This window comes from Corvus cornix, chromosome 4 (genome assembly GCF_000738735.6).
Source record: "Corvus cornix cornix isolate S_Up_H32 chromosome 4, ASM73873v5, whole genome shotgun sequence".
Taxonomy (NCBI): domain Eukaryota; kingdom Metazoa; phylum Chordata; class Aves; order Passeriformes; family Corvidae; genus Corvus; species Corvus cornix.
Window position 1 is genome coordinate 49,778,733 of NC_046334.1, and position 14,720 is coordinate 49,793,452.

At 43.9% G+C, this 14,720-nt stretch overlaps 2 protein-coding genes across 4 annotated transcripts in view; one reads left to right on the forward strand and one right to left on the reverse strand.

The window, feature by feature from the left end:
• Positions 1-8,654: 8,654 nt before the first annotated feature.
• The window catches only part of RHOH (ras homolog family member H), a 41,256-nt gene continuing 35,190 nt past the window's right edge, over positions 8,655-14,720 (reverse strand). Inside the window, exons 1-2 of one of the 2 annotated variants that reach the window (XM_019287433.1) lie at positions 10,144-10,270; positions 8,655-9,847 (exon numbers count right to left, since the gene is read on the reverse strand). In XM_019287433.1, the coding sequence (XP_019142978.1) occupies positions 8,931-9,704 (774 nt within the window). In that variant the 5' untranslated portion in view covers positions 9,705-9,847; positions 10,144-10,270 and the 3' untranslated portion in view covers positions 8,655-8,930. Of the gene's footprint in view, positions 9,848-10,143; positions 10,271-14,720 lie in introns of those variants that run through there. The other variant, XM_019287434.3, reaches the window with a different exon arrangement.
• Positions 11,515-14,375, forward strand: LOC109144974. Of its 2 annotated transcripts, none has more exons than XM_019287438.3 (2): positions 11,515-11,699; positions 12,162-14,375. In XM_019287438.3, exons 1-2 carry the CDS (start codon positions 11,531-11,533, stop codon positions 13,040-13,042), a joined length of 1,050 nt encoding a protein of 349 aa, XP_019142983.3. In that variant the 5' UTR covers positions 11,515-11,530; the 3' UTR covers positions 13,043-14,375. The 2 variants fall into 2 exon arrangements, with proteins under 2 accessions (XP_019142983.3, XP_019142984.3); XM_019287439.3 differs by having other exon boundaries at positions 12,165-14,375.

A 14,720-nucleotide genomic window follows, 5' to 3' on the forward strand; every position in this document is an offset into this window, starting at 1 on the left:
GCTGTCAAGTTAGCTTCCTAGTACCACGGACATTCTCTTTCAAGTTTCTCAGGCAAGAGGAGATTACTTCCTCCTCCCCACAGTCCAATCCATCCTTTCTGATATACTGCAGTCCCTTTTGCCATCCTTTTGGAACAGATAACAGAAAACAGTCACTAAAACAGAAAGTGAAAATGCAGAGTGAACTACCAGGGGAAAAAAATCGGTCCTGATCCACAGAAAACATAAAACACTGTTGCTTTACTCTTGCACTGTCTTTTGGCTAGAAGAAAAATTATCCCTCCATACACATAATTTCTACACGGCAGCACTACAAGCAGCCACTGGCTAATGTTTGTGCTTTTTGTGGGATGTATAAATCAATTACATTTATGGTCAGGTTTACTAGGTAAGCAATAAATAGTTTTGGTCAAAGCTCCTGTAATGAAATCTATCTCTGTCATTTCATTTGCTGAATTGTCAAATTGTAAAAAAGTGGAAAACAGTTTAGAAGTCAAAAAGGTCAGAACAGCCCCTAGACAGTATATAATAACCTGCTTTCTCTGTGGGATGAAGTTATATGATGCTAGAGACAACAAAAATCGGAGAGGAAAGATTTTTGGATACAGTCAGATCACCGCATTCTCAGGGGATAATTTTAGTCTACAATAAATTGCCATTCTGTCAGCAAGGAGCTACTGCATCACATCTCTTACTGCAATTACAAGAGTGATCAGGGGTACTGCTTTAAGAGACCTGCTATAAACACTACTGGAACCAGGACTAGCCTTGCTCTACCACAGGCTTGAGACAACGGTGTGACCTGTTACATCAGCAATACACACATGTCAAGTAGTGTGGACTGATGTACTTTAATTTGCATAAGATCACATATATTAAAGAACTATGCACATTTATTGTCACAAAGTCTTCTTGAAGGGAAACTGCAGGTTCTCAAAAGACAAAACCATAAAGCATGTTTACATGTTGCTTACCCAATTTATTCTTATATGCATATACAATTCCATGATATTAATTATCAACTTGCAAAGGGATAGATCATAAGCTCTGATTTATTACCTATAATATTTTCAGTCATCACACTAGACATACAGACAGGTAAACATGAGCATACATGTATTAGACATGCTTGTTATGTTTGAGATGCTGCATTGATTGCACGGTGCTTGCAAAAGTAAAATGAAAATACATCCAAAAGTCTTTTCAATATGGAAGACACAAGAAATTTAACAATGTTAGTATGACAGACCGTTTGGCTTCTTTCTATTTCTTCACAAGATATCTGATTTGTATTTTTAATCAAAATGTCCCTAATGTAGACATTTTATGTGAAGACTGAGCATTAACATTAATTTCTCATTGATCTGAGATATTAATCTACAAACCCGCACTTCCTCAGAATATAGTTTTAAATTTTGGCATAATCTATGGTAATACTGGTCCCAGATCAAACATTCCATTTAACTTTTGAATGCAGGCTAAATTTACAGTTAAAGAGTTTTCTTTCTTTACAGTAAAAAGTTCTGCTACCAAGTCAGAAATTAATATATAAGATACTAAGCCGCTTACAAAGATAATTTAAGAAGAGTCACGGGTGTTGGGAAGTTAGAATGAAGCTGTTAACCACTCCCAGAACTAGAGTCGTTCCCAGCGGAATTCACAGGGATGCTGTCGGAGTCCCGCTGCCAGCAGATGGCCCTGTCACCCAGCCTCCTGATCCACCCGCAGAGACGAGGCGCTTTATCACACAAAAATCACATCGCATTATAGTCTACTTCGATCAGTTTCGCAGATTATTCGCCTTACCTTTGATGTACGACATGGTGAAACAAGATGTTCTTTTAAAGAGAAAGATAAGCAGAAGGAACAAAAGCGTTTCGTGGCCGAATCCGGGGTCTTTCCGGGCTTCCTTCTCGGACAGGACCTACAGACCTGAGACCAGTCACGGGGTGGTTTCAAGGGAGCGAATTCAAGCCATTGTCGTCAACTGTGAGGCGATACAAAACCGTGTTTGGAGCACAGACGGCTTCTGTTGATGTGGAGAGTGATTAAGGCCCATGGCACAATATCCAACCCGGCTTCCACGTATTTTGTTCAGACATTTGACTTCGTGGGAATGAGTATGGGCTGTTAACACAGCAGAACACTGTGTTTATGTGCACATTCAGCGGGACAAGAGTGGACCATTCATTGGAGCACTGAGCTTGTACACCGCTCACATAACACATGTAACCTTTTATGGTTCTAGACACACACATACACTATTACCAAGGCATCATAAAAAAAACTAAATTCAGTGTACTGCCCTGTAAGGGAAGTTTGACTCTGCATGTGCTCTAAGGACAGACTGAAGTGCAGATGACACAGATCTCTTTTGTATTAAAACTTCCAAAGTTAGATAATTATCTTAGCCAAACTATAAGCATTGTAGGTAAGAAGTGTAAAAACATATTTAGAATATTGTTGTTTCAATCTTTCTTCTGCATAAAATAATAATTTTATGAGCCTGAGCCTAAGGTTTTTATATGTACATTTTCAGAATTTTTTAATAGATTCTTACCCTTTTTTGCATAAAAAACATTAAGAGTTTTTAAACCTTCAACTGGAAAAGCTGCAGATACTGTACTATCACAGGCCTCAAGGCTTTATAGACAGATTTATAATCCATCCCTTCATCAGAGAACAATAAAGAAGAACAGATTGGTTTCTAAGCACAGTTTGTAAGAAGTGTCTCACAGTCTGCTTCTAGTTGCCTTCCTGCCAATTTTTCCCCACAGAAGCTGTTACATTCACTTTCTTCACAGCATTTGCTACTGAATATTATCTCGTGATAGGGTCAAGCAGCACACTAACTGTTCAGAGTCAAACTTCTCTCCTTAGACTAACTGGTCGTAACAGCACGGGTAACAGCAGCTCTTGTTGCCAGCAGAACAGCCTCACCGTGCCTGCTCTAGAGAGCACAGCACTTCATTTAGATGCAACATGTTTCTCTCCACCTCATTTTTTCTTACCCACCTACTGCCTCTTCCTTCCTTCTCTCTAAAAATCCCCTACCACCCAAAACCAACATACTCATTCATATTTTCTTCCACCCTGCTGTACACACAGAAGATAGGAAATACATTAGGAAGTGTTCACAATTCTATGTCATGAGATAATGTGGAATGTTAGCCACATTTTCCACAGGTGGGAAATCCTCATTTGCACGTTACAGTTGTGGGGTTTTCTGAATATAAATTATTTGGGTGCACTTACACAGGCAGCTCGGCTGACCACCTCCCAGCCCCTGAAGAGAAACTTTTTGAATCTAGAAGTCTGGCATTATTTAATGTGGTCTAAAATGCAGCAGGTTACTCCTTTTTCACCGCAATGCTTACAAGCTCATTAGCATTTTGTTCATCAGTACCTGGCAGGGTTAAGGACAAAGCTAGTTTATAATTTTAGGTATCAGAAAGCTATTTTATACACATCTCTTTCTCATTGGGATAATGTCCGGATTCGTAGCATGCCTTTGAATGGCCAATTGCAGAATCTGTGCTCTACAAAAAGACTACCTTTGGGCCTAGACACAAATCACTACTTTGCTCTGATAGGCAGCCTGATGCTCCAAAATAAACTGAATTAGAGAAAACTTCCTACGCACAGTTACAAGTGTGCTGACAGACTCAAACATCTTCCTCTTGATGATCACTTTTGAGCCATGGAAGGCAGCACCTCTACCTCAGCTTTTGGAGGAGAGGGAAGCCTCCCAGCTACCACTGCAGACTGAAGACAGCTCTAGGTGCCCCAGCTTGTATGCATATCACAAAAAACCCCAGAGATTAAACCACTATCTGAAGAGGAAAGATTGAAAGGCAACAGTTTAGACACTAACTCAAAACTAAAGTTTCATCTCTCTCCAAAATTTAGAGGTGGATGGGAACATCTCTTTAAAACTCATCACATCCACAGGAGTATCTGCATAGAGGGTCTAGCACTTCCAGAAAACATATGCTTTCCTGGTAAGCTCACATCCACCCTGCAACACAAAATATGGCACAACTACGTGGCGGGGGTCACAACTCTAAATTAGCACAATGCATTTAGGCCCAAATAAACCTCCCTGTGGGATAAAGCCAGCAGCAACTACTCATCTCTGAGGGAAAAGAACTTTTGATGAATAATGGGTTTAGCTACTGACACATCTTATGGCACATGGGTACTGACATTCCTTAAAATGTCCTAGCATGAACACACCTACATTACGCTGTGGTTTAAGCAAAAATATTTCCTCTTGAGCAAAATATTGTAGTAAATCTCTGATTTGTTCAAACTCTGCAGCTACACTCACTCTGGCACAGGAGTGTCATTTATATCTTGGGAACAAAGCACCGTCATTTCAGCTGAAGACAGCAACCCTTTTCTTAAGTCTATGTAAACACAGTGGCTCAGTGAAGAGAGGCTGTATTCATACTGTTGGTTTTAACTTGCAAAATTCCAAGCAATAGTCCAAAGACATGATATTGTTTTCTTCTTTTCAACTCATAACGAATGTATTGAAATTAATTTCTTCCAAGGGAAAAAAAGAAGCTAAAGTGGTAATACAGGGAGCCACCATCAAGGAACATCTTTTCTTTGGTTGAGTGGGCTGAAAAAAATTATTTTGCCAATAAAGACATAAGATTTGCCATCTACAAGTGTTAGCTTACAACACTGAACTGAATCTTACAGGCTTAAGTAGCTGCTATTTTTCAAGTACTGTGGAAGGTGATATGAGGTATAAAAGCTGTTAAGGCCAAAAAAAAGTGCTTTAACATTAAATTACTACTGTAACTACATATTATCTGATTGGTTTGTCTGCTTTGGAAAACATTTGCTCCTTGCCTGCCAACAATTGGCAGGGGGCTGTGAAGTAGTTTTGCCAATTGCTCAGCTGCCTTTAGCTTAAGGAAGTGCATTTTATTCTGAAACAGAACCAAGATGTTGGACAAAATGCAAGAGGGATTAGTGTAGTTTATAGCTATAACAGAACTATGAGAAGTCAGACTATCCTACAGTCATCCTGCAGTTATTGCAGCTTTTGGGAAATGTATATAAAAGTACAAGAACCAGTTCCTCAAGCCAGTAGAAAAGAGCTAGTATAAGAGCATTGCTAGAACATGGAACAATTATAACAACAAATTCCATATTGGCTTTACTCCTGGGCTCTAACAAAAGGAGCATATTACATTGCCATGCAAGACAGCTGCTCCTTATCCAGTGGTTGTAATGACTGAGGTACGGTCTACGCTGGACTGATGGATAATTGATTTGTTCTTGGTGGGAAGCTATACATAAGGAAAAAAGCATGGGACTTGTGACACACATAGTTCTATCATTCTTTCTCTTCTGCCAGTATTTCAAGGCAATATATTGGGGGTGCTGGTGGGTGAGAGGCTGGACATGGCCCAGCCATGTGCACTCACAGCCCAGAAAGCCAAACATGTCCTGGGCTGCATCCAGAGCACCGTGGGCAGCAGGGCCAGGGAGGCAATTCTGTCCCTCTGCTCTGCTCTGGTGAGACCCCACCTGGAACCCTGCATCCAGCTCTGGGGTCCCAGCACAGGAAGGACATGGACCTGTTGGAGCGAGTCCAGAGGAGGCCACCAAGTTGATTAGAGGGATGGAGCATGTCTCCTGTGAGGAAAGGCTGAGAGAACTGGGTTTGTTGAGCCTGGAAAAGAGAAGGCTTAGGGGTGACCTAATTGTGTCCTTCCAGTACCCAGATGGAGGCTAAAATAAAGATTGAGAGGGATTTTTTACAGGAGCATGTAGTGACAGGACAATGGGGAATGGATCCAAACTAAAAGACAGTAGGTTTAGATTAGATATTAGGAAAAAATTGTTTACTTTGAGAGTGGTAAGGTACTCCCAGAGTTTCACCAGAGAAGTTGTGGATGCCCCATTCCTGGATGTGTTCAAGGCCAGGCTGGATGGAGCTCTGAGTAACCTGGTCAAGTGAAAGGTGTCCCTGCCCATGGCAGGCGGGTTGGAACAAGAGGGTCTTTAAGGTCTCAACACAAACAGTTCTGTGATTCTATGATTCTATTGCTTCCCCTTTATTCTTGAAGAGTCTAACTACTTAAATTCAACGATTATAAATTCTAGAAATTTTAAGAGTTCAAGCTTCCATATGAATGATTCACCAGTATCTGCATGTAATACAGTGAATTCCCACAGCAGAGAGTCATCAGTATTACTGGAGTTTTTCAGCTCTTTCTGGAGTAAGTATGCTTAGCTTTTCACTGCTAACATGATAAAAATGCATGAAACCATTAACTAACATGTTAGGAAAAAATGTGAGTTGGAATAGTTCCCCATTTTACAACTTAAAGTATAATACCCTTCTTATTATCTATTCTGTTTCTATTCTTTAGAACAGCTAAATGAAAACAACTAGTATATTGGGTTTGCATGGACACGTTTTGGTAGCAGGGGGCTAAAGGTGTGGCTTCTGTGAGAAGCTGCCAGAAGCTTCCCCCATGTCCAGCAGAGCCAATGCCAAATGGCTCCAGGACAGCCGTGCTGCTGGCCAAGCCTGGGCCAATTAGAAATGACGGTAACGACTCTGTGATAACATATCTAAGAAGGAAGAAAGTTATTGTGCAGATGTAACTGTGGCCAGAGAAAAGAAGGGTGAGAATACGTGAAAGGAACAACTCTGCAGACACCCAGGACAGTGGAGGAGGGGCAGGAGGTGCTACTTCTGAGGTTTTACTTCCACTTAGGAGGGGTACAAGATCAAAAGCTCTGGCTACAGAATGTAGGCAGAAATAAGAACAAAGGTAATTCTCTTTTCTGCTTCATGTATCAGAGACATAGAAATTACAGATAAGACAGGCATTCGTTTTCCCGGTATTCCTGATCATCATGGCATTTATTTGCCAAATACCAGCTTCCCCGGAAGACAGACTTACCTAAAAGCTTTCAAAACAGCACCTATGTTAAAGGTGCAAGCACTAATACAGCCATTCCTGTCTGCTAGGACAACTATTTGCACTCCTAAAATACTTGCAAAAAAACTTTCCTATATCCCCATTTGGGAAGCACAATTTATTGCTGAAATCAATTAAATTGAACAGTCCTAGCAGGTAGTTAAATGGTCAGGCACATTCACTGTTAAAATATTTGGGTACTGGGAAACAAAAATATGAACGGGCCAGCCCCTTTTACCTCTTTCTACAGAGGCCACCCTCGTAAGTCCCCCCTCCCACCAGTACTAAACCCGTGCCACATACAGCCAATACACAGACCTTTCACAGAAGGCAACAGACAGTGCTAGAAACGGGCCTGCCTAGATACAGCACAAGCCAGTGAGCAGACACATCACAAACACGTGGGACAGCAAAAACCCAGCTTCCACAGAGCACAAAACACTTCTTTCTGTAGGTATGTTCTAAGTATCGGCTCAGTCTAACAAGCAGCAGCAGCTGGTGGGCACCTCAGAATAACTCCTGGGGAGATGCGACATTTGCATTACTTTACCTCTATTTACACTTAGATTTCATGCACAGAAATAGAAATTACTGTACAAGCAAGCAATTCAAGTGAACAAAGCGAAGTAATGAAAAAGATAGATTTTAGCTGACCTTTTAGCTGATATCTCTGATATCAGCATAACCACAGAAGTGTTGCTGCACTGTAGTTAACTCCCACAGTGAACTCAACACCATGCACAGTAGTCAGTAGTAGATAGGTGCTGCCCTGCATGGACAGGGTGTATTTCAACTAAAACAAGAAGTCTCAGACATCATGGCTAATTATCCACATGGAGGTCAAGCTAGCATTAAATTTCATCTAGGTCCCATCTTTCTGTTGCCCAGAATTTTGTTAAAAAAGGGTATAGGGCAGAGCAAGACACAAAACCAGCCTGTTGAGTGATAATCATAGTCCAGGTTTGAAGCAGCGGTAGTAATAAGGGTGATCAAAAAAGGCTTGCTCACCACAGTCTTCAGAGAGAGGACTGACTGACTCACCAACTCCTGTCCCAGTCCAGCCATACGGTGAAAAATATATTCCACCACAGGCTATCAAAGTGTTACAAATGCTATTAACACCAAAATTAGAAATACTCAAGCCATTGTACTTTATGGTTATGGCTGAAAATTCAATTTTAAAAAGTAACTTTAAATTCAGGAAAAAAGAAGGTCAAATTAAAGACAGTAAGTATCACATCCTAAGGAAATCATTAACTGTTAGGTGAACCATGTGCTATTTTTGTTATTTAAAATACTGATTAAGCTAATTATGCTCAGAGGGAATTGAGTCTAGAGGATTAAATGAAATATTTTCAGAGGCAGAGTTTGATTAGAAGTTGCTGTCATCCATTTAAACAGTAAAAGGTATCATTTTGAACATCTTATGATGATCAACATTTTAAAAAGATCATCTTTTGGTGTCTGTTATTTGGCTAATAATGTAGCTTTCCTTTGACCTAAGTGTCATGTTAGTGTTAAAAATGTACAGCTATGCCAAAAGATAACACCATTTAACTATTTCTTCTTTACAACTATTACCTTAAAAGCTCAGAAGTTTTTCTTCAAAACTTCAGAGTCTGCTTGACATTCTTTGCTCTCAAAGCCAAGATTATGATTTCCTCTGAGTAAAGAGCAACAATAGTACTAGTAGGCAGAAACTGTTTTTTAAAAGGCAGTATTTTATTATCTCATACCATACAAGACAAAAATGCAGTCTATGCACAAAGGTTTGACACTCTCCCCCACCTTAAAATACAGACAGAACAAGCAAGTTCTGAGTGAACTTAGGATCACCCAACTGTGAGGTACAAAATTAATTTCAGGTGTTAATATTAAAGTCCTGTCAAAGGCTAGAAACTATACAACTAAAAGCTGACTCTACATAAAGGAGACGATTTAGAAGATAAGCTTCTATCTTCCTGTTGGTCTCCATGGTTAGAATCTTCCTGGGGTCATACAGGGCCATCTTGCCAGGCGAGTGACATCTTCCCCGGGATACCCGCAGCGCGCAGCAGTGACAGCAGTCCCCAGCCAGAAGGAATGCACGCCGTACTGCTCCGGACACAGCCCCAGCAGGCGCAGGGCACATCGGAGAACGGCCAGGAACTCCCTCTTCGTTACAGTCCTAAAGCTGGAGTGCACAAAGAGTGGCCCTTCCAGCTGTGAACGAGCTGTCAAATAGCTCCGGAGGGCCAAAACAGGGCACACCCATGGCTCTCCAGACAGCGCCAGGCTGATGACATGTCTCTCCTGATCCACAGGAGAATAAGGCAGAAAAAGCAACACTTTCCTCTCCATCAGCTGGAGATCACTCAGGTACAACAGCTCAGGCTGCAGTACATTACGGTGCTTTGCCACCATCTCTCCTATTCGAAGTGCTCCAAAAAAAGCTACAGTAAATAAAGCACGAAACAGTAAGCATTCATAATGAGTTATGCACACAGACTCCAGAGCTCCTAAGAGAGATCGCAACATCTCAATTGTTACAGGCAAGTATTTATCCCTCAGGATACCCGCTCGACGTTTCAACCCTGTCACCATGCAACAGGTTATAGGATCTTCCAGAGGATCAGAGTTACCGGTCAATTTTGATAAATAAGAGAGTGCTGCCATGTATATGAGTGTCTTCGAAGAGGAATAATTAGATTCCACAGCCAAAAATCCTCTAATTTGCTCCGTTGGAATTGGCCAGGCTGCAGGCATTCCCATGCTTTCCCTAAAGACGAGGAATTTCTTCAGTCCTTCGAGGTAGTCCTGCCAAAGCCTATTATCCCCTGAGTGCTCCAGCAACGACAAAGTCTTCAGAGGACAAGGTCCCAATAAATGCTTTTGATGACAACTGATCTCGCTTCCTACAAGAGAAGATCCACATTAGCATATGGTGACAAGAGGCACAAGCACACTACTTAAGCAGCAATAAAGACAGTACTCCTGAGCGCATTACACCTCCAGACAATGCTGTGAGTTTATCTGATAGACAACTCACACACAGCTGCACCGGAGATATTTTTCAAATGAGAAGCAACCAAGATATCAGGCACTGGATGTGGTAACACTCCGTGGTTGCAGAGTAGTAATAGAGAAGACAAATAAAAATCAGTTTTTAAACCAAGAGACGGCTCACAGAAATTACAACAACAAAGCTCACACAGCACACTCCCGCCAGTAGGTAACATTATTTCCCAGCCCAGGAGGGAAAACTCCCCTGAGACATCCTTCCCTGCCCGGTAGCAGGCACGGCCGCCGGCGATGCGGTGCCCCTCGGCAGCGGCCCGGCCCCGGCCCGCACCTACCGGCCCCCGCCGCTCCGCCCCCGCCGCTCCGCGGTGCTTCCCGTCTGCGAGGCGGGGAGGTGACTACCTGCCCAGCAAGGCTCAGCTCCAGCCATTCCATACCCGGCTCCCGGGCCAGCAGCGCCAGCATCTCCCAGAAGAGCGCGGCGGCAGGCGCGGCCGGAGCGCGGGCAGCGCAGGCCATGGCAGGAGGACGAGCAGCGGCCGCCCCGAACGAGGACTGCCAGAGCTGAGCCCTACGGGCCCTTTCAAGGCCCGGGGCCGCCCGCAGCGCACTCCTCTGAGAACAGCCCCGGAGGTCCGGAGCGCTGCCCTGGGCGATGCGAGAAGAGGGTGCGAAGCCGGGAGTGGCCTGAGAACTGGAAGGTGTGAAACGTCCAGTCGTTTATTACGTCTTCCGCCAGAGTCTGGAATGTGACTGGATTTAGAGATAAGGAAAGAGGAGAGATAAGTACTTGTGTTACCTCCCAGTTGTTCTCCTGGACTCAGCAAGACTTGGTTTCAAGCTTTGGTAGAGAACAGCTCAGGGCAGCTGGCTCCGTTCTGATTTACTCATCAGCCCTCCTTCGCTGAGAAGTACAGGCAATGCACTGAGATGCTTCTGCACAGTTTAACGAGACAGCTGTCTTTCCACAGTAGCTATCCCTGAAAAATCCTAAGAAAAAGCAAAGCTAGCGCAGGCTCCTCAGCCGACAGCTTGAGCTTTTGGTCTCCCTCTGAAGACAGCTGTACAGGGACCCCAGCAACCGCCTTTCCGGGGAGCTCCCGCTCCCTCAGGATTTGACCATTACTCCTGGCCATCATAGAGACCTGTAATGTGTTTGTACCTTCCCCTGCTGCCAGCTCTCTCATTTTAGTAATAAAATGGCACAGGTTTTTGGCAGGGGAGAAGAACAGGGCCAAGGACAAACAGACCCTCTGCAGACACACCCTCTACTCCTTCCTTAGCCCTCAGCTGCAGCACAGTGGAGGCGATAACAGGCCACTTAGGCAGTGTCCAGCTATTGGACGCCCCATCTTCCAGGTAACTCCCCCGCACACCTGTGGGCAGAGAGTGGAGGAAGCAGGATAGGAGGACCCCTGCATGGACCCTCAGGCACAGGCTCGGGGTAAGTCGCAGAAGGGCACATACAGGGGGCGTTCCAATTTGGATAAAAAGGCCAAGGTATAAAAGGGCAGCACAGTGGCACCACTGAGGAGTTGCTGTTTTGTGCTTCTCACTGCGTGGCTGCTGTTTTGTTCATGATGCAGAGAAGAAGGATCGATCTGCTTGCTTCCCCTTCACCCTTCTGGGCACTGCTGGCACTGCTGCGGCAGGAGCCCGGTATGGGGTGGTTGCCGTGTGGTCCAGATGGCTGCACCACGTCACGGGGTCCCAGTAGACTGGAGGCTGGCGGTGGGGAAGGAGCTGGTGAGTGTGCCCTTGGCAGGGCAGGGAGGGCCGGGGGGCGGCTGAGTGGTGGAGGAGGTGGGTAGAGTCCTGCCAGGTTCTTCCATGGGGTCTGACCACACTGTTGGAAGACTTCTGAGACCTCTGTGCACTCCTGAATATATTGTTACCTTGCGGTGGCTTTGTCACTCCCAGCCACTTGCGCCCACTGATGGAGGTCTGAGGTCACAGAAACCTTGCAACAGGGTGTCAGATCTGTCACCAGGCTTGAGATGTTCCTATAAAGAGACAAATGGGTGGGGGTTTATGGGTTTTGAGAATGTAATCCTTCTGTGCTCTGGCTCTGGAAACTGCTCATGAGAGTCATAAGAATGCATGGGGCAGGCTTTTTTCAGAAAAGTTCAAGTAAAGGCTGAAGCATGTTGAAAGGGAGGGAACTTCTATCTGCTTCTGTTTGCCATTGTTAACATGGTTTTCTTTCAGCAGATAAGCTCAGCCAGGTTCCTGATAAGCATTCCTTTGGCCCTTGGCCCCTGAAGGCTCTGCTGTTACTGGAGGATTCAGGAGACAACCACTTATGGCAAGTCTACCATGAAGGCCTGAAAAACTTTCTTTCTTTTAGAGAAGGCATGGCTCTGTCTGCAGTCTGGCCAATTCCAGTCGAACAACTGAGAGAGTTTCTGGTTGCCATGGAGTCCCAGAATGTGCCTCCCACAAAAATAATAATGTACATGAAAGGACTGTCTTTCATCTCCAGAATGGTAGATCATCCTGATCCTCTTCCAGATCCTGTTATCTGTTCCATGATGTCAAGGTTGAAACGCAGGACTCGCTGTTCAAATGATGAATACTCTGCTGTAACAGTTGAAGTGTTAAGATTTCTCCTGGGAACTCTGGAGTCTGTGTGTAGCTCTCCTTATGAGTGTATGTTGTTCCGTGCCATTTTTACTGTAGCTTTTTTTGGTGTACTCCATATAGAAGAGATGGTGGCAAATCAGCAAAACATAGCACAGCCAGAGCTCCTGTACTTGAGTGACCTCCAGCTGATGGAAGGGAGTGCAAACCTTTTTCTGCATACATCTCAAATGGGCCAGCAGAGGTATTTGGTCCAACTAAGATTATGTAAAGAGATGTGGTTATGTCCCGTTGAAGCTCTCCGTATCTATGTGGCAGCACGGCCACAGGGAGAGGGCCCTCTCTTTGTGCACTCAAATAGTCTGGCTGTGACAAAGAGGGAGTTCCTCGCTGTCTTCCGCCGTGGTCTTAGGGTTGCTGGACTTCCTCCAAACCAGTATGGCGTGCATTCCTTCTGGCTGGGGAACCATAACAGCAGTATCTCATGGGCATCCCCACAAAGTGATTAATAGAATGGCAAGGTGGTGGTGAAGATTCTGAAAAAGACATACTTCTGTCTATCTGTTGCACTTTCATAGTAGGGGGTATCTTCTGCAATTCACAAATTTTATGCTTTTCACAGACTAAATTTTCAGTGCTCTGTAAAGTTAGAGAGAAGGGGAGGAATAAGTGGAGGGTGACTTCACACCTGTGGTGGTATTGAGAATGAAGTGTCATGGTTCTAAAACTGGGACTTACGGGGCAGTGCATATGGTTTTCAGCATGTTTGTTCTGATTGAATTTTGACCTTGTGTAATCTTACATTAAATGGTGTTTTCTTTCAAGAACTTCTCTAGGTTGGTTTTTTTTTTTACCCCCTGGTCAAAGGCCATTCATTGCAGTGGTGACAATGTAACTTGCTACAAGCCTGCACTCTTTTTACTGTCTAGTGTGATGAGAAGTAAAGCTAACTGACAGCTGGTGATAGTGTGACACCAGCAGTGAAGTTACTCTGTTGTCCAAATTGCAGCTCCATAGCAGCTGCATCCAACCTCACCTGTTGCTGCTGCAGTCTCAGTCTCCTTACCTACAGAAGCCTTCCCCTTGACAATTGTTAGGATCCTTCACTAATCCCTCTTGAAAGGATGTATCAAACCTGGATACTGATCAAAAGTAGCCTTTAATTGAAGCATGGCTAACATATCAAAGTTGGCCCTTCTCAGTTCAAAAGTGGCAGAGGACATAAAGAGATAGCTAACACAAAAAACCCTCACTCTGTAATTGATGCATTTGCTAGACTTTTAACACTGATTAAATGACTAGTATCTGAGAAGCACAATCATAACAAGGTTGAGTGTCACCTTTCATACATAAGGGTGTTTGAAGTAACGGCATCCTGTGTAGTGCTTCACATCAGCATGTTCAGGAGCTACCTAGGTGACAACTAGGTATTCAGAAAACAGCCAGCATCATACTGCACTCCTCAGTCCTCCAGCTAGTTTCCAAGAGGATCTTTACTTAGAGGAAGCTCACTCTGCAGAAACAGAGCTGTGACAGTAGACAACAATCTGTTAATTCCCTGGCATACATTTGGTAGCTCCCCTTCTACAGCTTTACTACAAGCTGTTGCAGAATTAGCACACTGTGATGCTGAGTCTCAGTCATCTCGCTCATATTCATGAATGCGATTCTGGATCCACCAGTACGGTCATCGGGGAGCCTTGATCAGGTTCCAGAATGTGTTGATGCACTACTGGGGGACCAGCAGCCTTTTGTACACTTTCAGTCAACTGATCCTTAGAAGTTACTATGGCAATTGGATCGCCTGTCTCCAGGGGACTCAACCCCACAGGCCAATAGGTGGCTTTTTGGGTGAGGGACCAGGGAGCTCTTACTTCCTGTGGTTAAGAAAACCCCACCCAGGTCCCCAGTTACCCTCAGGTTCTGTTTCTGTTAGCATAAATCACTCTCCTCATGTAAGGGAGACTCTCCACACATATTTAGTTTCTCTAAATATGAGAGATAATAAATATGCACTCTTTCTGAGTGCAACGGTATTCTTTTGTAATTTAGCCAATTCAGTAAGAGTAAAGGGTATTTCTTTGGTAATTATGCAAAGGAAAGCATCAATAGCTCCTTTATATTGATATTCTGTTTTAATTAACAGCCATAATTTTTTTATATCCAGCTGGCACAGTGAGATGCTTT